Here is a 21,017-nt window from a genome sequence, read left to right on the forward strand (position 1 = left end):
AAAATATACTGCTCTTACATTTGTATTGAGTTCAGTTTGCTTCTGAATGATATTTGGGGAAAAGTGCACTTCTAAACGGGAGGGAAAAACACCTAAAAATCATTTTGAGGAGACCTAATTTAAAATAAGTTAACGAAATACTTTATTCCAACATATGTTTCTCTGGTTATAATGTCTACATCCACTATACTGTGTACTTGTCATTTGTTTTACAGGATTCTTCCTACATTTTTGCCAACCTGTGAGAACAAAACTATACTTCTCTTTCAGTTAAAAAATTTTAAGAGATAAGAAAATTAAAACAACAGAAATGAACAGTTTAAAAATCTCGATTCTTTGTGGTGTTGCAAATAAGAAACTTAAATATCTGACGTCTACTATAAATACAAGTCCCATTGAGAAAAATAATCAGTCTGAACAGTCATCTGGAAAGTGTAAAAGAAATTACTATTAGAGTTTGTGTCGGAACCGTCAAGAAAAAAAAAAAAAAAGGCCCAGACCTGCTTTCCCGACCTGTCACCGGTGCGGGGCACTAAGGGAAACGCTGACAGCTTTGGAGGTGTACGCGACGAGCACTCGGCCAGCTGCCGGCGGGAAAGGGGGGCGCGGGGAGCTTCCGGGCCGGCGCCCTTTGTCCCGGCCGACAGGTGCCGCCGGGCGGCCAGGCCGGTCCCGGAGCCCGCCGCCGCGCCCCGCCCCACGCTCCGGGCCTGACCGGCGCGTCTCCACGGCGGGGCGGGGCCTCCGCCGCTGCTCCCGCCCGCCCGCCCGGGCCCACACAAAGGCCCGAGAGCCGGCATTAGAGGAGCGGCCCCGCCTGCCCCAGGCCCGGCCTTACCCAGCCGCTCCGCCGCCTGCAGCCCCGGGTGCGGTCCCCGACCGCCGCGCTCCGCCCCGTGGCCGCCACGGCTGCTGCTATTGCTCCTCCGGCCGCGACCGCTGCCGTCGCTCCTCACCCGCCGCCCTCACCGCCCTCACCCCTCCCCGTGCTGCCGCAAAACCATTCTTGGGCCGCCAAGCGATTCCATCTCTGCACGACACTGCGTGCTCGCGCACAGGGACGCCGGCGGCGTGCTTTACGGCGGCAGCGTGAGTGCGTGACGCTCGCCGAAGGCCTCAGATCCCACGTGGTGGCGGAGGAGGCAGGTTGTAGCTGCTACTCTTACCACTGCTGCTTCCATCTCCAGTATGAAGCGACCGAGTGAGTGTTGTCTAGGGGCGGAGTGGAGGGGCCACTGTTTTTGGTGGTCGGTGACCCATCAGGGTGCTCTTCTGAAGCTTGGTCCCTGCAGGAATTGGGGCCTGCGGGTATGACATAAGCCATTGTTCTGGTCCCGTGGAACCGAGAGTTGGAAGGCTCGTGTTAACCTCGGGCCTAAAGTACAGAAGGAGATCTGGGCCATAAAAGTCGGCATCAGGCCAGAGTGTCGTGAGGAAAACAGCCTGAGCCAGGTTTATGGCCGCTTTTTTCTTTATGCGACTGCGTTCAGTCCCGCCCCAGTGAGGTCTGAGAGTCATCTCTCAAACCCACCTTTTGCTTCTACTTTGTGATTCTTGGTTGACAAGAAGTGGCTGTCGTCTTGGGTCTCCTACTTTCCTGAGTACAATCCCAATCTGATACAGGACGAGTGGGAGAAGGCGAGTTGGGCTCTACTCTCGATCTATTAGTCAAATTCTCCGGGATTTGAGTGGCAAGTGTATTTTTATTGTGTGCCCCTCATGATTTGAGAGCTTATTACTTTACACAAAAAGGGTCCTGACCGCAGAGTTCAGTCACCAAGACCTAAACAAACTGATCATTTGTGTGTAATCTCTTTTGTGATATGTTTCTTTGTAGAATTAAAGAAAGCAAGTAAACGCATGACCTGCCATAAGCGGTATAAAATCCAAAAAAAGGTAAGACTTGTGCTTGGGAGGGCTATGCCAAATACAGTGCTAAACTGATTTCTGCCCCCTCTCTCCTCCAGGAGAAGGTTTGAATTACTATGATTCATCTCAGGAAATGGAGGTTGGCACTTTTGGCATACTAACCATGGCACAAGCTTTTTTTTTCTTTTTTAATTGATTTTAGAAAGAGGAAGGGAGAAACATCAGTTTGTTATGCTGCTTATTTATGCATTCGTTGGTTGATTATTGTATGTGCCCTGACCAGGGATCCAATCAGCAACCTTGGCATATCCAGACGACACCCTAACCAATGGAGATACCGGGCAGCACAACCTCTTAGGCATCAGAGCTGTGAGAAAGTGCAGTAATTCAGTGATAAGTCTGTAAACTTTGTTCAACATGTTAACAACCTTTACAAAAAAGAATCTCCCAGTGACATTTTCTTAAATACGTTGTGTAGGGCAGTGGTTGCCAACCTTTAGGACCTCGCGACCACCGGTTGGAGACCGCTGCTCCAAAGGTTTCCTTAAACCAGCAGTCGCCAACCTTTCAGACCTCGCAGACCACCGGTTGATGATCGCTGGTGTAGGGTATTTAAAATTTATTAGGGGAAGAGAGAGAAAAAAATAAATAAATGTGAGTATCAATCAGCTGCCTCCTGCAGGCTCTCTACTGGGCATGGGCCCTGACCAGGAATCAAACTGGTGACCTTTTGGTGAATGGGAGTACGCGCTCATTCAACTGAGCCACATCAGCCAGGGCCCAGTGATTTTCTTGCTGTTTTGTACATAAATTAGTAGCCCTGCACACAAATCCCTGAGCCAGTAGCTCACTGCCCCGCCCTCCTGTAGCTCCCCCTGCCCTCCCCATGTCTTGCTGCCCTGCACCCTCCTGTAGCTCTCTGTTGCCTGCTTGTAGCTCGCTGTCCCACCCTCCTGTTGATCCGAGATCCGGTTGTTACGCTTCACGGAGTAACGACCATTTGCATATTACATTTTTATTATATAGGATAGGCAACTCTGTATGATTACAATTAAAGTTCTATTTTTCTCAGTCATTTTACAGGTAAACTAAACTAGCTAATTTCTCACAATAATTCTGTTTAGTATTTTTGTAAACTGATAAATTTGTTTTTTTATCATGTTAGGTTCGAGAGCACCATCGAAAATTGAGGAAGGAGGCTAAGAAACGGGGTCGCAAGAAACCTAGGAAAGATCCAGGAGTTCCAAACAGTGCTCCCTTTAAGGAGGCTCTTCTTCGGGAAGCTGAGCTCAGGAAACAACAGGTAAGTTATATTAGCTGAAATTTTCAACAAGTGATGTGTATTTTTTTATTTTTGAAGTAGAGTAATACCACCGTGTCATTTTGGCTCACCCATTTCTCTTATGGCTTGGGCACAGCTTGAAGAACTAAAACAGCAGCAGAAACTTGACAGGCAGAAGGAACAGGAAAAGAAAAGGAAATTTGAAGCTAGTCTTGGTGTTGAGCCATCTGACGTGGATCCTGTGAAGGAGGTATGATCAAGTCTCTGAAAGAGAGGAGTTCTGATGTAGAAGAAAAAGCACATAAACAGGAGTTGCTGTGCCTCTTGGGAAGAAAAGGATCTAGTTCAGACACTATTACCTGTTTAAATGTCAACTGCAGTACCCCTTATCAGCCATGGAAAATAGAGAAACCAGTTATAACTGCTGAGTTTCTAATTTTGTATCCTTTTTCCTTTGTTTTTGTCCTTTAGGAATTTGGGCAACACAAAGCTAAGAAAGCCAAGCTGGCTAAACAGCATCCGAAGAAGTTGTATTGTCTGGAACTTAAAAAGGTACCTTAGGTCTTTCTAAAAATGGTATTGAGGTTTAAAAGACTATAGAGTCATTTTTTTCTGACACCAACCTTGTAAAGATGAAGTAGAGTTCACTTGAGCTGGAAGAAGCCATTCACAAGAGCTGAAGCAAGTTGGTTTATCCTATTTAGGGCCTTTCTGTTATGTTTAACTGATGAAAACATTCTTGTGGTTTTAAATTTTTGCACAGGAACAGTTCCCCATAAGCATGATTTACAAAAGTGATACTTCGTGTTAAAATAGCATGTTGACACAGTGGTTTTTAAAACTGCAAAATATATTAAAATGAGTGCTTTGTAGGAAATCAAAGGAGTATCTTGGTATAGTTGCTCCCCAGCATGACCATCCACAACATCTGTTTTCTCAAGCTCACTCCCCTGTGAATAGAGCTTGACCGTGCTTCTCAGCAACTCTTGGGGGAGATGCTATATTCAGACAGGTGTATTTCCATTTTTTAAATCTTTTTAGAGGTGAGAGGCTGTTGAGCACACCTATGTTACCTTTCCTGTGAGAAATGATGAGTGTGAACATTCTTCATGCCAAAGTGAAGAAATGAGATCCAACTCTGAGCTCACCCTGTTGCAAAGTGGACACACTCCATACTTGTGTGTAGGAGTTCCCTGATAGTTTCTACCTTAACAGGTGATTGAAGCCTCAGATGTTGTGCTGGAAGTGTTGGATGCCAGAGATCCTCTTGGTTGCAGGTGTCCCCAGGTGGAAAATGCCATTCTCCAGGGTGGACAGAAAAGGCTGGTACTTGTATTAAATAAATCAGGTGAGCAAAAGGAATGCCCTGTGTTTCATGTGCACTAGTGAGGTGTGAGGAAAACATCTGAACAGTCTGACTTTCCTTGAAGACTGATAAGATCCAACTCTGACCTCAACAAAGCCAGTGCATTTGCTCTTTTATTGCCAAAGTCCAGTGTTGGGCAGAGGGGTGGTGTTTTCTACAAGTGACTTGACTGGCTTCTGCTGGTTTGGTTTTGTTGTTATTCAATACTTAGAACTTTGTCTTAAGAGTACAAACTTCTATACTCACCTTACTATGCAAATAGGAAGTGATGGCTCTGTGTCAGGTTCTCCACACCTGCACAGTGTTGATATGTGACAATATTTAGATGAAATCCATAGTTAACTATGTCTGGGTTTGAGCAGCAGGAACAGGGAAACCTAGAATAGAGACCTGTGAAGCAGAGAATAATAATGGGATCTACAGTTACTGTGTGGTCAGTAAATTGGGGAGTAAAGCCCTAAGGTTAAGGTAATAATCTATAGGTTGGCTTAATCTTGAGAGGGTGTGCAGTACAGAGGAGAATAGAAATACAGAGTTATACATACTGAACTATTAAGATAAAGGCAGTATGGTAGAGAGCTTATCCTCTCCCCATCTCCCATTTAAATCCTTCTGAAAGAAAAAAACACACAAAAACTAGGAAAAGGCAAAACAGGGTGATATCCATAGTTTTATCAGATTTGCAAATTCATCTCAATTGAATGACCAAATTGGAACTTGTGTGTTTTATTTCTAATCTAATCCCTACCAGATTTGGTACCAAGGGAGAATTTGGAGAATTGGGTAAATTATTTGAAGAAGGAATTGCCCACAGTCGTGTTCAGAGCCTCAACAAATCTGAAGTACAAAAGAAAGATAATCAAGGTACCCTTTACTGTCATTGGTGGGAAATGTGCTGCTTTCAGATTTTGGATGGCTGAAATATGATGAGTTTACAAGATCTTGATTTAAATAATGAGGACATATAAGATCCAACTCTGATTTCATCCAGAGAGAATCTGAAAGGCAGTAGAATATGGTGATTTAATGGCTGGTCTTTGGAGCCAGGATTTTGGGTTTTATATGGTAGGTTGTCAGAAGTAGTTAAACTAATTGTTTGCATTTTTAACATGAAGGAAAGGAGGAACGTTCCATTCAAAAGTGAAATCTGTGTTGGGAAAGAAGGCCTTTGGAAACTTCTTAGAGATTTTCAAGAGATTTATGGCAAAGCTATTCAGGTTGGAGTAGTTGGTGAGTTTCAATTCAACACATTTTATGTCTTGCTCTCTTACCTGCCAAGAATTTTTCTGTTAAGAGTATATGGGGGTCTTGGCTAAATACAGGACTTGTTTAAACACTAGCTTGTTGCCCACCTTACCACACATACACTGTAAACACAATTTCTTATGTAATTTCTGCCTAATTCATTTTTTTCCCCCAACTGGGCACTGTAGGAAGTTGGCTTTTTAAAGCTCTGGGTGTATTTGAATGAATCATCTTCTGCCCTCTCATTACTTGTGCAAGAAAGGATGATGCTGAGATTGGTCTTAGTGTTAAAGTGAAGACACTCAGATCCAACTCTGATCTTGCTCTAAACATCAAGAAAGCATAAAACAATGGGGAGTTAAAATTGCCAACACAATGACTTTTAATTGTAGATTTGCCATTTGTAGGTTTCCCAAATGTGGGGAAAAGCAGCCTCATCAACTGCTTAAAACAAGAACAGATATGTAATGTTGGTGTATCCATGGGACTTACAAGGTAAACGGAGTTGTTCCATAATTGTAACATTTCACTATAGATGAGTAAATATAATTTTGTTTTGGGTATATTAAGGAAGACAATTTTTCATTCTTTTAGGGTGAAAGGAAGAGGTTAAGCCAGTGCTAGGCTTGGGGAAGAATTGAAATGAAATAGCTGCCCATGATCTGGTTTGAGAGACAAATAAGCAAATAGATTCAGAGTGGGGAAAGCGCCCTCAGAGGAGGTGGTTCTTTAACCTGGTCTTGACGCAAATGTGTATTTATGGCAGAGGAAGCAGCATGTGTTCAGGTCGATATGTAAGCTATCACATGTAGTGTCTCTCTTTGGAAGGGGAGCAGTATGGTTTATTTAGATGCACATGAAGCAAATGATGATAAACTGGATCTGACAGACTATGCTGAGTTTGTTCAATCCAACCCTGAGCTTCGTGTTCTGTCTTTAGTCCTTCGGGTAAAGTAGCACCCTCATCAATTACCGTATCTTATTCCAGGAGCATGCAGGTTGTCCCCCTGGACAAACAAATCACAATCATAGATAGTCCAAGTTTCATTGTGTCTCCAATTAACTCTCCTGCCACACTTGCTCTGAGAAGTCCAGCAAGTATCGAAGAACTAAGACCAGTGGAGGCTGCCAGTGCCATCCTGTCCCAGGCTGACACTCGACAGGTAGAAGAACCCCTTCCTTTGAGTTCCATGCACATTTTAAGTTGAAAATTCTGTTTTTTTAATAACTGCACTGTATCAGACAAATGACAGTTTGTTTTTCTTTTAAGGTAGTACTGAAATTCACTGTCCCAGACTTCAAGAGCCCTTCAGAATTTTTTACTTCGCTTGCTCAGAGAAGAGGACTGCACCAAAAAGGTGGAAGCCCAAATGTAGAAGGTGCTGCCAAACTGTTGTGGTCTCAGTGGACAGGGTAAGGCTTCTTTTTAGGCATTTGATGACCACATAGAATAAAGGAACTGGTTTTTGACAAGTCTTGTTTTTAATACCAGTGGCTCTTTAGGCTACTATTGCCATCCCCCTCCATCCTGGACTCTTTCTCCACATTTTAATGAAAACATTGTGACAGACATGAAATTGGGCTTGAATCTGGAAGAACTAGAAAAGAACAATGCTCACAGCATACAAGGTAAGCAAGACTTTGTTTTTTTTTTTAAATATACTTTGATTTCAGAGAGGGAGAGAGAGAAACATCAATGAGAATCAGTGATCAGCTACTTCCTGCACACCCCCTACTGGGGATCAAGCCTGAAACCTGGGCATGTGCCCAACTGGAATTAATAAACCCAGGATGCTTTAGTCTGCAGGCTGACACTCTATCCACTGAGCCAAACCGGCTAGGGCAGCAAGGTTTGGGTTTGACTGCTCTTTTCACCAGCTGAAAGGCCAATAAAGGTCTTATCTGTTAACATGTGCTGTGTTCCTTTACTAGCCATCAGGGGCCCTCATTTAGCCAGTAGCATCCTTTTCCAGTCCTCGGGTCTGACAAATGGAATAACAGAGGAAAAGGACATAGTTGAAGAATTGCCAAAACAGAAAGGAAGGAAGCAGGAAGAGGGGAAGGACTTGGGAGACATCAACAGTGACCAGAAAAGTGTTGATGAAGAAGCTGATGTAAGTATGTTGTCCATGAGTTGTTTAAGCTGAATTAAGTTTTCCAATATTATAATGTACAACAAATGAGAAGGGTCTAAAGGTAGAAATCAAGTATTTAATAATAGATTACAACAAAGCCCCAATTTAGGTGTTTAAGTCTTCCAGCCATTAGTCTGTTTTGTTGATTCCATTATGTGTATCTTTAATTAGATTAATAAGCAGCACAGGGGCTACTAATACAGCACTGCCTCTCTTTGTCCCACAGGGAAGTAGCTCAGACATACCCCCTGCTAAAGAGACCTGGGCAGGTGAGTTAGTTGGGGGGAGGAGGGGTCTTATAACAAATCCATTAAAATTGCTTTTACTTTTTTAAAAAAACCAAAAAACTCTTCTCTCTATTATAGATGAACAGTCTGCACAGTCTTGTGTCTTGGATAGGATGTCTGAAGAGGAAGGTGATGCCTACAACTTCAGTACAGACTATGTATAATGTAACTTTGTCCTCTTAGGGGTTCTTCGTCTTTTTTACAATTTGAACAAGCTGTTTTATGTGTATGATGTACCAGTTTGTTTCTGGTATGACAAGCTGTGTAAATTTTGTAAATATGTATCATAATAGTCATTTTAAAAAATCAGGCAATGTAGAAAGTGTCTGAATTCCATAAAAAGACAATTCATCTCTTATACACTGAATGGGTAGAATTATTTACCTGGATGCAAAAAGTCAGATACCTACTGAAAAATGTAGGTTTCACTTTATTTACTTATAGATCGGGCCACAGGTTACAAATGTAAAACCAAGCAGCAGTGTTGAACTAGCTGTGTCAGCTATTATCAGTCCATTCACCTCTGGTTATTCAGTACTGTAGTAAGCAAACACTTGGTAAGGCAGATGGAGATACGTGTAGTCTATCAGGAAGCAGACGGTGTCATTTGTCCTCTTGACCCAGTTGAAATGTTCCTTTTCCATGGGTTGCCACAATTACTTCCCACACATACTATCTTCCAGGATTTCCTGAGAAATGCTTATAGCATAAACTAGATTCTACTTTATGTTTGAGATCTCCGTATGTCTTCTGATAAGGCTGAATTTGCCTGTTGGGTCAGGAATATACCATTTTTCCCAGACATCAGTATATGAAGCAGTTCTTCCCCATGGCTTAAAGTGCCCATTCCAATGTAGTAATTTGGCAGCTTTTACAAACTGGGGTGAGTATCGTTTTCCAGCACTGGAGCCTTATGTTGAGAGAGAAAAAGCCAAATGATTGTACTGGTCAGACATGACAATGCCACATCAAACTGGAGAAAACTTAAAAGGAAACAATATATCCCATCCCTGAGGATAGTCCTTTAGATACTTAATTCTTTACTAGCTTAGGCCTTTTGTTAATTCCACTTACCAAGGTGGCGGACGTTCCACATGGGGTCGATGGTGGAGTGCTGTTGATAAAATACGATCAACAGAGGAGGTGTTGTGATGCTGCCGGCCAGTGTTCTGCTGTACAGTCCCTCTCTTGGGACAGATAAATGTAAGCTGTTTAGTGAAGAATCATGACTAATTCCTGTTGAAATACAGCTAGGGCAGTTTTATACTTACTCTACATTGAGTTTCATCCATTTTTCCAGCTGGTTAGTTATATTCTGTCTTTTCCATTCTGTCAAGTTTGCAACAAAAACTCCAGGATTAAATGAGCAGGTGCTGGCTTTCATGGAAAGCTTACGGATTCTTTCCTTTTTATAGTCAAGATATCCAATGTAATTGTACTAAAAACAAATGGGATATATAGTGTGTTCACTGCTTCAAACAGTAAATATATACAGCCATGCACTGCTTAATGATAAAGATATGTCTTGCGAAGTACTTCGTTGGGCGAAATCATTGTGTGAACATTATAGTGTGCACTTAACACAAACCTAGATGAAGTGGCCTACTTTACACCTAGGCTGTGTATATAGCCTAATGCTCCCATGCCTCAAGCCTGTATAGCATGTTACTATACAAAACAACACAAGATTAAATCAAGCACAAGAGGAAATAATCCAGTTGCCCTGGCTGGTGTGGCTCTGGTTGGGTGTCAACTCCAGCTCCAAAAGGTTTGATTTTGGGTCAGGGCACATGCTCAGGATTACAGGTTCAATCCCCAGTAGGGCTGTGTAGGAGGCAGCCTATCAATGTTCCACTCTTACATTGATATTTCCTCCCTTCCTCTCTCTCAAAAATTAAAAATGACAGTAAACATGAGATCTATGAGACTATTTCAGGTGTAATGGCATAGTATCTCAGCAAATCTTTTTATTTCTATAGAGAGGAAGAGAAACAGCATAGATTGGCTGCCTCCTGCATACCCCCTACTGGGGATGGAATCCAAAACCTGGAATCAAACCTGCAACCTTTGAGTGCACAGGACAATGTCCAACCAACTGAGCAACACTGGCCAGTTCAGTAAACATTTTTATTCGTAGAACAAGTATAGTAAGTATATAGTAAGTACATAAACCAGTAATAAAGTTATTACCAAGTATTATGTATTGTTCATAATTGTGCTATACTTACAATGTGCATGGTAGGTTTATCATCACCAAGAACACATAATACATTGTACTTTAACATTAAGACAACTACAAGCTCACTAGGCAATAGGAATTTTCCCATTATAATCTTAATGGGACCACTGTTGGATATGTGAAAGTTATGCAGCACATGGCTATAATTTGACAGCCAGTAAAGAGAAGAGTTGTGTATTTAAAACCTATGACTTAGATTATTATGAAGGACTCTACAAATAAAGCAAATAAAAGTGACATGTGGGATTCTAAGAATAGGAAACTAGAAACAAGTCAAGTTGTTCAAGGAGAATTAGGTTGTCAAGGCATGCACCAATCTATAGGAAAACGCTTGAGTTTTGGGACGGAATAATTGGGGAATATAAAATGCAGCAACAAAAAGAAGAGTTCCCAGATTTTGCTGCCTCCCCATTAACCTGCTTTTTAGGGAAGGGAGTGTCTACAAGGGTTCTAATAAGTAATTTACCTGGTTCCCTGCTCCACGAATGACAACTTTAGTAGAGGCTGAATCACAATCTTCTGAAAATGCAGCTGCATGTCCTGGCTTCAGTGGTGTATTGTAGAGTGCAAGGATATCACCTGAAATAGATAAGGTATAAGATTTATATTACTAGTTGTCTCAAGATTCCCTATTCTTCCCACTACTTCCTAGGGTGACCTTAATAAGGATACCATAAATAAGACAACCACTACTGCCCACACTCTACAGACAGAACAGCACTAATGAGTGAGACATCCTTTGGTACCTTGCACAATTACATCATCATCCATATATATAGCCTTCTTTGCGCCGGGAACCAGAATAGGCAAGTAGAACCTTGCAAAGGTTAACTGGGGGAGAAAAACGAGAGGTGTTGACATAGGAATCAACAAATGGCTGTGTGTACATTTCATTTACTAGAATCTCCCAGAATGTTCTCAGTGCCCATGACGAAGTCAGCCAAAGGTCACTTAGAATTGCCCAGGCTTGGTCCCAGGAAACTACTTGCAATGTACCCATATACTCAGTCATTTCCTAATACTCATATACAAAGATGAATGGAACTCACTGGTTTTACAGATTCCCCCTGGTCCGGTTCCTCCTTTACTTTCCCTTCCAAAAGTTTAGTGTCAAAATTCACAATTTTGTACCTGATGCTTTTCAGAATACTGCTGCTGAGCCAAGACCTAATGAAAATGAAGTGCCAAAATTTCAGTTTTAAATAATCATGTCCCAAAATCAAGCCTTATCTTTTTGTGCCTTCCAAAGAGAAACCCTAGGGATCAATAGGTGCTTTCAACCTCTTCACTTCTCTGAGCCTCGATTTCCACATCTGAAGACTAGTCCCACCAAAGTCCCTCCCTGAGCCAAGATTCTCCCACCAGGCTCACATTTTTGATCCCTCTTCTGAAACTAAACTATTGTAGAAGAACTCCCTATGGAACTGAGAACATCCGATCATCACATGGGTGAAGAAAATGAGTCAAAGTAGGATGGCAGTAAAAGGTAATTATCAACAAAGCTGGTAATTAGCTAATCTACAGACAGTAATTCACTGTACTGACTACATAATTCTTCCACCTGAGTCTAATGTACTGCCTGTGAGAAAAGTATTGCATACTTTTCCTAGGTCCATTTCAATTCAGCATTTTGTGGACAATGTTATCTGTGTAGTTTTATATTATTTTAGATAGATTCTGAATTTTTGAAATCGAAAAATAATTTGCACAAAACATGAAACACGGAGAAAGCCACAAGGACAAAAATGTTTTAGAACTCTGACAACTATTAACGTGTTAGACCAGATGTTACTTGGAATAAATTTTGAAACATTAATTCAAAGCATTTTCAAAGCATGGATGAGACTGTTGCTCAGATTGGGTTTCTATTATTAATCACTATAATAGTAAATAACCATTTACTGAGCAATTATGTACTAGGTATTTTTTAATATATTTTCTCATTTACTTGACACAATAATCCTCTAAGTTGAATATTTTCATCCCCTATTTACAGATGAGGGTTTCAAAGGGTTAGGTAATGTTCCCCAATCACTCTGGACCAGAATTTGTATCAGTGCCTGTGCTCACTTCACACTACCTTGCCATGGCTCCCACATCCCTTCCTACTCTAGACCAGAGATACTCAGAGCATGTTTCATGAGGTAAGAAACTTGTAACAGAATGTAAATCAACATATTACTTCCTGCATTGAGAAAATTTACTAAAAAAATACCACCTTGAGTTAACAGTGTTCATAGTGGCTCAGTTGATTTACATCTTAGTAAAAGTTCCTTACATTGTTTCTGATATCGTGGGGACATGCTTATGATATCACCTGGGAAAACTTGTCATGTGCAACTTGTATGTGGTATAATCTCAATTGTATAGAGAAAATATACACTTATAAAGCATTCTCTAGAAGAATCATCAGGCAAGCAGAGCTCACCGGAGATGGTCTGCGGTATGATTGAGCGTAACAACGTAGAAAATGACATTGGAGCGAGTGTTGTGCTGAATGCTATTTATGGCTGCAATGGTCCCCCCGAGCCTATCTTCAGATGCAGCAATGACCACAGGAACCTCCTCTTGTCTCCCATCTACAGCATCATGGGGAGCATTTGGGATAAAGTCTATGGGCTGAAGCCCCACAATTCCTGAATCTGCAAAGAACACATAAGAAAGGTCCTATGATACAAACACAATCTCATGAGGTATTGACATAGAGCACTAGACATGAAAAGACGTAAGGACTGTGATGCTTATTTACCTCATTCCCATTACAATGTGAATATACAGCCCAGAAATTGTGTTTTCCTATATATAACCAGGTTTTTGGAAAAACAGAAGCAGCATTAAAAAACAAACACCCAGGTCAACAAAATTCTGATACACAACTGATGGGAATAGAACAGAATTTTTCTAGCAATTTTTGGCAATTTGTACTAAGAGCCTTAAATAGGTACATGGCCTTTGACTCATAGTACGTAATTCCTCTTGCCTCTCAAGGACAAAATCTGAGAGGTAATCAAAAGCCACGATTTTATTTACAATTTGAAAACTTAGAAACAAAAAGTTTTTCAGACTATGAATCATGCCCCATAAGTAGGCATGAAATCAATTTAGAAGATCATGATCAGAATTTGAGTAGAAAACAGTTCCTGAATTGGAATAGAACATTGAATTAGAAAATATCAGAGTGGGAAAAAATATATATATCAGAGTGCATCCCACACAGCAACTGCACATACTGTTTTGTAAACCTTCCTTTTTGCCTTTTATAATATATCCATTCATTTATTCATTGAACACTCAGTGCCTACTATGTGCCAGGCAATATCTAGGCACTGGGTTATAGCCATGAATAAAACAGACAAATCTCTACCATCATGAAAGGTGGATAGACAATCAGCACACACACATGTATATGTGTGTGCTATATGTAACATACTTCTTATTGTGGGGTTGCCATAAAAAATCAGAAAGTCGCCCTAGCTGGCTTGGCTCAATGGATGGAGCATTGGCCTGCAGATTGAAGGGTCGCGGGTTTGATTCCGGTCAAGGGCATATGCCTGGGCTGTGGGCTCGATCCCCAGTAGTGGGTGTGCAGGAGGCAGCCGATCAATGATTCTCTCTCATCACTGATGTTTCTATCTCTCCCTCTCCCTCTCTAAAATCAATAAAAATATTTTTTAAAAAGTTCTGATCAGAAGACAAAAATTATTAAAAAAAAAAAAATCAGAAAGTCATTGTACCAAAAGACTCCTATGGAAACAAGTAAACTATGTGGCATTAAATTATATATGAACTCTGGTCGGTTTGGCTCAGTGGACAGAGTGTCGGCCTGTGGACTGAAGGGTCCCAGGTTCGATTCCGGTCAAGGGCTCGTACCTCAGTTGCAGGCTCGATCCCAGGCCCTGGTTGGAGTGTGTGCAGGAGGCAACCAATCTATGTGTCTCTCTCACAGATGTTTTTCTGTCTCATCCTCCCTTCCACTCTATCTTCAGGAGAGAATTAACCAAGATAATTTTAAAAATTAATAAAGTTATCTGGGTGCCCCCTCAAAAAAAAAATTAATAAAGTTACATATGAAGTTTCCACTGCCATGGTAACATACTTAGGATATAATCATGAGGCAAAACATGTCATGTGCAAATTTATATATAGTATAATTTCAACTATACAGAAAAAATAGAGGGGAGGGGGACTGGAAGGTACTAAGTTAAAATTTTAATAATAATTATCTCTAGGCATTTATCATTTAGTCAATGGATATTTTATTGAGCACCCCTACATATCAGCCGTCACTTAGAGGCACAGGAGATAAAGCAGTAAACAAAATGCCCTCATGGAGCTTGAGTGCTATTTTTTTTTTTTATAAAAGTTCCTATGAGAAGCAGGCATTACTTTACATACATACAGGGTGGGCAAAAGTAGGTTTATAGTTCATATGGAAAATAATACTATAATATATATATACATATACATACACATACACACACACACACACACACACATGTATATACACACTGTTATAAAACATGCTGTCAGAACACTCAGGAAAGCTATTAGTTTTTTCTCGCTCTGGTCAACTATGGCATGTGGCAATCCAAAATTGATTTTTAACGAATACTCAAGCTTCAAACATGCCTCAATACCAAGGCAGAGCAGTATAAACAACTAATTTTAAATATCTAGCAATGGAATTATATAATAAAGTGATTTTTAAGATCAGTTGACAGGCTTTATGGTTTTGTTTTACTACTAGAGTCCTGCTGATACAGTTCACAGGTTATAGGAAAGTAACAGGAGAAGGGAAGTAACCAGACTGACACTCTAGTGCAGCGGTTGCTAACCGGTGGTCTGCGGACCACTGGTGGTCCGTGAGGTCCAAAAGGTTGGCGACCGATGCTCTAGTGAACACAGCCAGCATGAAACACCTATGACACTCACTGGCCCCACCTTCTGAGGCCCTGCTCTGCTGAAATGTGAGCAAATAGAAGCCGCCCCCAGAGGCTGCTTACTGGCCTCTGATTTGGTCAAGGATCTTTTGTCAGATCAAATCCTTAGCAAACAACTGCACAGAAGGGAGAAGGGGTGGAAAGGGAAGGCTGCAAGAGCACAGTGAGTACCACCATGCCTTAACCCAGGGTCTTTAGTTTTTGTAAGGCTAAGAAAGGTTTCTTTTCCTTTCACCTCATGATATAACTTAGGATGTGGGACTCAGGTAACTCCAGCTCCTCAACAGATGCAAAGGGTTCCCATACCTGAAACCTCATTCCTTAGCAAACTGCTCAGGCCAAGGAAGTTATGGTGCAAAACCAGTAAGAAGAAAACAACAGCCAGGACCAGGATGATGATGTTTACTGAAACACAGAGGGAAAGCCTGCATTATATCTCTTTACCTTGTGATCAGGAATAAAAACATAACCTGTAGAAAGAGCTTACCTTTACGGAATGACATCTTCCTCTTCTGTCTTACATAAATATTAGTTATTAATCCTACAAAACAAAAAGAAGCCCCCAAATTCAGCAGGGACAGAAGAAAGGCCATCAAAATGTCTAAACACTTTTATTCAAATAGGAACAAGAATTGCATACCTTCTGCTAGAAACTTAGTTTCTAAGAACCCAATTTGGTATCTGAATTTTTTATGGTAGTCATAATAAAATACTTCCAAATAACTTGGAAAAATAAGGTAACCTTGTACATTATAAACCTCTAGATGAAAAACAAAAGAAATTCTACCAAGAGGACTAGCTGGGGTCTAACCACCCTGGAAAGTATAGTATGAATTTCCACTTGAAATTCCTTGTTAAATTTCACAGGGAGTCCTGGCCAGTGTTGCTAACCGGTTAGAGCACCAGCCCACGCACTGAAGGGTCTTGGGTTCGATTCCCATTCAAGGGCCAGGTTTGACCCTTGGCCCTGGTCGGACACGCAGGAGGCAACCAATCGATGTGTCTCTCTCACATCAATGCTTCTCTCTCTCTCACCCTCTCTCCCTTCCAATCTCTCTAAAAATCAATGGAGCCCTAACCGGTTTGGCTCAGTGGATAGAGCGTTGGCCTGTGGACTGAAAGGTCCCAGGTTCGATTCCGGTCAAGGGCATGTACCTTGGTTGCGGGCACATCCCCGGTGGGCGGTGTGCAGGAGGCAGCTGATCGATGTTTCTCTCTCATCGATGTTTCTAACTCTCTATCCCTCTCCCTTCCTCTCTGTAAAAAAATCAATAAAATATATATTAAAAAAATATAATAAAATAAATAAATAAATAAAAATCAATGGAAAAAATATCCTCAGGTGAGAATTAACAACAACAAAAAATTATAGGGGCTCAGTTGTCTATGATCAAGTAGCCTGAGGTCAGCCTCATCAGTACAAAACATCCCTGTTCTGAGTTGTATCTCATTCACCTTTAATTGGAATTAAAGAGGGGGAAAAGAACATTTTTCACATTCATTTAAAACTATTGCAGAAAAAAACAAAAACATAACAAAAATTCATGCCCCCGCTGGTGTGGCTTAGTTGGTTGAGCGTTGTCCCATGTACTGGGAGGTCATCAATTCAATTCCCAGTTAGGGCACATGCCTGGGTTGCAGGCTCGATCCCCAGTATGGGGCCTGCAGCCGATCAATGATTCTCTCATCACTGACGTTTCTATCACTCTCTCCCTCTCCCTTCCTCTCTGAAACTCCAGCTCCTGGGTGCCGCCACCATAGGCCCAACGATCCCTTGGTACTGTGTAGCCCTTCCCTTTGGGTATCCCATCCCCTATCCCCTTTCCTTAAATAAATTCAGTTTTTCTGTAAAATTTTTCTTTCACAAAATCCAATTTTGCTATCAAAAAAAGTTCAGAGAACAAAAAAATCCCAAAACAACAATAAAAAAAGTTTAGAGTACTAATCTCAGAAAATTAAAATCTGCTAAAAGAAAAAATTAGCTTCTTCCATGCAGCTTATGCTCCCCAGCTCATGCCTTCACTTTTTCAAAAAAACAAAAACAAAAAACAATGCAAACAAGATTGTAGGTGGTACTAAGTTAAACAATTAAATTTCCACAATAATCTCTGGGTAATGCTTCTTTAAAAAGAGATTTTAGCCTAGCTGGTTTGCTCAGTGGGTAGAGCCTGCGGATTCGATTTCAGTCATGGGCACATACCTCGGTTGCAGGGTCCTCCCCAGCGTGCAGGAAGCAACCAATCGATGTGTTTCTCTCACATCGATATTCTCTCTGTCTTTCCCTCTCTCTTCCACTCTCTCTAAAAAAAAAATCAATGGAAAAAATACCCTTGGGTGAGGATTAATTAATTAAATAACATTAAAAACATATTTTAAACAACCAGGATATTGTGATACTACAGCTGAGACTTTTACCCTTTTCTACTTCATCTTTTCCCATGGCACTACCTAACATTTACAAAAGGCTATTAATTTTACAAAGCATTTTTAAATACAGCATTATTTCTAAAATCAAAGTATGTTTGAATTAATTACACCTTAAGTAAACAGTGTGCATATCAGACATTTGATTTCTCAAGGCCTTTGAAAACAGGAGAAATATATTGAAACTATTGGAAAAAACTGGGGGTCACAGGCCTGATTACAAATTCAGGAGAAAATAATTCAGACTCCCCAAGAACAATCTAAAATACTATTTGTGTCTCTCCTTTCCTGCTAAAGCAGTATATATACAGTACATTATATCAATGAACTTCCTCTCTAAAGAATATACATCACTATATTCAGTAAGCCATGTGCTGCTATCACACGGCTGTCTTTCCTATAGAAGCTGGCAGGCTGGGAGCTGCTCAGACAGCTCTAACATCTGCTTACTAGGACCCAACTTCCACCAAGACTGGAGAAAACTATCTCACTCAAATTCAAATAAATCTCATCTAGTTAATGGTACAAGGGACAGTGATTTAGCTCAACAATGTGCAGCAACAGTTACAGGTAGTATGTGAATTCAGACACATGTAGTTGTGCTATTCAGTTGGTTAGACACAAGAAAAACAATCCTAGCAAGTATTTGACGGCATGGCAGAAACCACTGCTCCTAACTCTTCCATAATTAACTATTCGCAAAATGTCAATTATTATGGCGTATGTCTGACTCTTAGTTCCTTTCCTAGTGCTATTCCTGCTAATGGATTTGTTGATTTGGGTTAGAAGGAATTCATTCTAAAAACAAAACTGCATGTAGACCCTGGAATGTGTAACAATGGCTTGTATTTTTGTTAAGAGTATACAACAATATACAATTTGATCAGTAATATTCAAAATGAAAATTAATATTTTTTGTTTAGAAATTTTTAAATGTCCACATTCCCAACTCACTCACAAAACACATACACACTCACACAGGGCAGGACCCCCAAAAATATGGCAATAGGGCAAAAGACTTCCTTTTTTATTTTTAAATCCTCACATAAGGATATGTTCTTACTGATTTCAGAAGAGAAGAAGGGAGGAGGAGAGAGAAGCAGATAAACATTGACCAGTTGCCTTCCAAACAAACCCGCAACCTGGGTATGTACCCTGACCAAGAATTGAACCCATGACCTTTCAATGTATCAGTACAGGGGACAATGCTCCAACTGAGCCAATCCGGCCAGAGCAAGACTTTTTTCTTTTTTAACTTGCTAGTTACCTGCATTAGGACTCCCATTCAGCAGCTGTGCTCATCTTTTCTGCTTTCCCCCATTACTCTGTACATGAAAAGCCATTCCACTGATGGTCTGAAACCTACCCTATAACTGCCTCCTTGGTGCAGCCTCAGCAAACTCTTCTTCTCTCTGCTGGATCACACCCATCAGCGTATTATCATGCTCAAGTATCTTCCACTTAAAAAAAAAAAGAAAGAAAGAAACTACTCCTTCACCCCAGTTGACCCTCAAACCCACTTCTCTGCATCCCCTCACTGTAGAAGCTTGAAGGGATTTAAAGTACCCAGCTTCACTTCCTCTCTTGTTCTCCCTTTACCCTTCTCCAACCAGACTTCTATTCCTACTGCTCCATTCAAACTGGTCTTATCAAAGTCACCCAAGACCGCGGTCATTTTTCTGTCCTCTTACCCATCAGGGAAGTTTACTCTTCCTGCCCCCCATTATGAAATTTCATTTGTTTATTTCTTCTAGGAGAAAAGCGACCCCAATGAAAAGTGTTTACTGATGTATCCTCTCCATCTAAAATCACATCTGGCAAATGGTAGGAGGCATGCAATACTTGTTGAATGATCGAGCTTATTCATCTAGGGGCAACAAGGGAAAGGGAAATCGATCTTTTATGATAATCATGAGAAAGGGCATGGATTCCCATGGAGATCTCTCTCAAGTGGAGCCTGACAGGCAATTTCCTCTTCCCGTCTTATCTGTACCATAAAGTCTCTACAACTGCCACCCGCTGAAGTTCATTTAAAGAGGGATAACACAGAGGAATATGTCTATTTCTACATAAGACAAAAAAAAAAAACCTTGTTAAGTGTCTGCCAGGCTGAAAGGTGAGACAACACTAAGGAATTCATCCATTTTCTCCCACCTCATCAAGCTAGGGCCTACTTGGCTTTGAGGGGTTAAGGGAGCCCCCAAACCCTAACTTCAGCTGCACCTCCCCCGAGTTCCCACATCTCCCCGGCCTCCCTCTCTGGGTAAATGCTGCTGTCCTATATTTCTGGGGTACGTGGCTGTCTCCCTGGACACACTCTGGTGCTAGGAAGGCAAGGGCCTGGTGTTGGTCACAGCCATATCCTTGGCCCATTGCCTGGCACGACAAAGGATGCCGTGAATGTTTGCTGACTGCGTGAATGAGGGGGCGGCAGCCACACACCAACCTGCCCTGGGAGCGCCTAGAATCCCGCCATCTGCGACCCTTACGTGCAGCATCGCACAGAGGCCAGGGGGCCAGCTGGGGCGCACAGGCCCGGCATCTGCAGAACGGTTTCTCTCTGAAACAGGGAAGGGGCCTATGCTTTTGAGACAGACCCTGGCCTTGAGAGAAGCAGAGAGAACCCGAGGCTGGTCTCTCCCGGGAGGGCCCGGTGAAGTCGGTGGTAGGCCAGCTTGGAGACCCTGGAGTGCGAGCTCTCTCCACTCCGGTGCAAAGGACAGCCAAGGGCCCGGCCTCCTCTCCGAAGGCATTTCCTTTCTATGACCTGGGGTACTCCCTTCTAAATTCTAGGGGTCAAAAGGGCCGCCTTACGCTGAGGGGTGCGGGGGACATGACGCTCTCAAGGTTCGCCTCAGGCCCAGAGAAAGACTCCGGGTTCGGGCGAGCCGTTACCGTGCGGATGCTCGCGGCCATCCTTACCTGCAGCCGGAGGAGGAGGAGCCGCCGCCCGCACCCGGCCCGCCCCGCCAGCTCAGCGCCGCGCTGCAGGCCCCGGCCCCGGCCCCGTCACCGCCCGGCCGCCTGCGTCACCGCGCTGCGGACCGAGTCTGTCCGCCCGCTGGCTCCTCGCCGCCGCGCCGTTCCGAAGGCCCGAGCCCACCCGCTGCAAGGACGGTGAGAGTCCCGCCTAACAGGCGCCACCGGGCAGCCCCTGCGCCGGGGTCCTCGCCACAAAAAGCCCGTTGCCATGGCGATGGGGCGCGCGCCGGCGGCCGTTGAGTCGCGGA

At 42.3% G+C, this 21,017-nt stretch overlaps 3 protein-coding genes and 3 non-coding genes across 10 annotated transcripts in view; 4 read left to right on the plus strand and 2 right to left on the minus strand.

Moving 5' to 3' along the window:
• Nucleotides 1–968, minus strand: part of PBRM1 (polybromo 1) — a 140,359-nt gene extending 139,391 nt beyond the window's left edge. Inside the window, exon 1 of the mRNA XM_008151491.3 lies at nucleotides 839–968. The gene's annotated coding sequence lies outside the window, so the exon portion shown is untranslated. The remainder of the gene's footprint in view (nucleotides 1–838) is intronic.
• Nucleotides 969–1,084: 116 nt separating this feature from the next.
• GNL3 (G protein nucleolar 3) lies at nucleotides 1,085–8,501 on the plus strand. 2 transcript variants are annotated; one of them, XM_028161030.2, is made up of 15 exons: nucleotides 1,086–1,201; nucleotides 1,838–1,896; nucleotides 3,035–3,172; nucleotides 3,288–3,401; nucleotides 3,623–3,703; nucleotides 4,367–4,499; nucleotides 5,269–5,381; nucleotides 5,633–5,747; nucleotides 6,170–6,257; nucleotides 6,751–6,925; nucleotides 7,033–7,175; nucleotides 7,255–7,391; nucleotides 7,695–7,876; nucleotides 8,124–8,166; nucleotides 8,263–8,501. In XM_028161030.2, the coding sequence occupies exons 1-15, from the start codon at nucleotides 1,189–1,191 to the stop codon at nucleotides 8,346–8,348; spliced, it is 1,620 nt and encodes a 539-aa protein (XP_028016831.2). In that variant the 5' UTR covers nucleotides 1,086–1,188; the 3' UTR covers nucleotides 8,349–8,501. The 2 variants fall into 2 exon arrangements, with proteins under 2 accessions (XP_054585773.1, XP_028016831.2); XM_054729798.1 differs by lacking the exon at nucleotides 8,124–8,166 and having other exon boundaries at nucleotides 1,085–1,201.
• Nucleotides 4,539–4,615, plus strand: LOC114228586 (small nucleolar RNA SNORD19). Its single transcript, XR_003614731.1, has one exon. It is a non-coding gene; the product is annotated as a small nucleolar RNA SNORD19 (small nucleolar RNA).
• LOC114228591 (small nucleolar RNA SNORD19B) lies at nucleotides 5,428–5,510 on the plus strand. The gene has a single exon (XR_003614735.2). It is a non-coding gene; the product is annotated as a small nucleolar RNA SNORD19B (small nucleolar RNA).
• LOC114228588 (small nucleolar RNA SNORD69) lies at nucleotides 6,616–6,692 on the plus strand. Its single transcript, XR_003614733.1, has one exon. It is a non-coding gene; the product is annotated as a small nucleolar RNA SNORD69 (small nucleolar RNA).
• An 81-nt stretch (nucleotides 8,502–8,582) lies between the features above and the next one.
• Nucleotides 8,583–20,930, minus strand: GLT8D1 (glycosyltransferase 8 domain containing 1). Of its 4 annotated transcripts, none has more exons than XM_054729799.1 (11): nucleotides 20,710–20,930; nucleotides 19,154–19,247; nucleotides 15,851–15,904; nucleotides 15,670–15,768; nucleotides 12,852–13,065; nucleotides 11,473–11,590; nucleotides 11,170–11,254; nucleotides 10,890–11,002; nucleotides 9,456–9,622; nucleotides 9,259–9,371; nucleotides 8,583–9,094 (listed from the first exon to the last, which is right to left on the minus strand). In XM_054729799.1, exons 3-11 carry the CDS (start codon nucleotides 15,864–15,866, stop codon nucleotides 8,904–8,906), a joined length of 1,116 nt encoding a protein of 371 aa, XP_054585774.1. In that variant the 5' UTR covers nucleotides 15,867–15,904; nucleotides 19,154–19,247; nucleotides 20,710–20,930; the 3' UTR covers nucleotides 8,583–8,903. The 4 variants fall into 4 exon arrangements, with proteins under 4 accessions (XP_054585774.1, XP_054585775.1, XP_054585776.1 ...); XM_054729800.1 differs by lacking the exon at nucleotides 20,710–20,930 and adding an exon at nucleotides 20,602–20,703; XM_054729801.1 differs by lacking the exon at nucleotides 20,710–20,930 and adding an exon at nucleotides 19,479–19,654.
• Between the last annotated feature and the right edge of the window lie 87 nt (nucleotides 20,931–21,017).

This window comes from Eptesicus fuscus, chromosome 18, assembly GCF_027574615.1.
Source record: "Eptesicus fuscus isolate TK198812 chromosome 18, DD_ASM_mEF_20220401, whole genome shotgun sequence".
NCBI lineage: Eukaryota > Metazoa > Chordata > Mammalia > Chiroptera > Vespertilionidae > Eptesicus > Eptesicus fuscus.

Bases quoted from the DNA above. Each gene is read 5' to 3' on its own strand.
- GNL3 (XM_028161030.2), top strand. The intron at 3,173-3,287 runs GTAAGTTATATT...GCTTGGGCACAG, and splicing joins CTGAGCTCAGGAAACAACAG to CTTGAAGAACTAAAACAGCA. The intron at 7,877-8,123 runs GTAAGTATGTTG...TTTGTCCCACAG, and splicing joins GTGTTGATGAAGAAGCTGAT to GGAAGTAGCTCAGACATACC.
- GLT8D1 (XM_054729799.1), bottom strand. The intron at 11,255-11,472 runs GTGAGTTCCATT...TTTCTCCCCCAG, and splicing joins AGGGGGAATCTGTAAAACCA to TTAACCTTTGCAAGGTTCTA. The intron at 11,003-11,169 runs GTACCAAAGGAT...TATCTATTTCAG, and splicing joins TGATGATGTAATTGTGCAAG to GTGATATCCTTGCACTCTAC.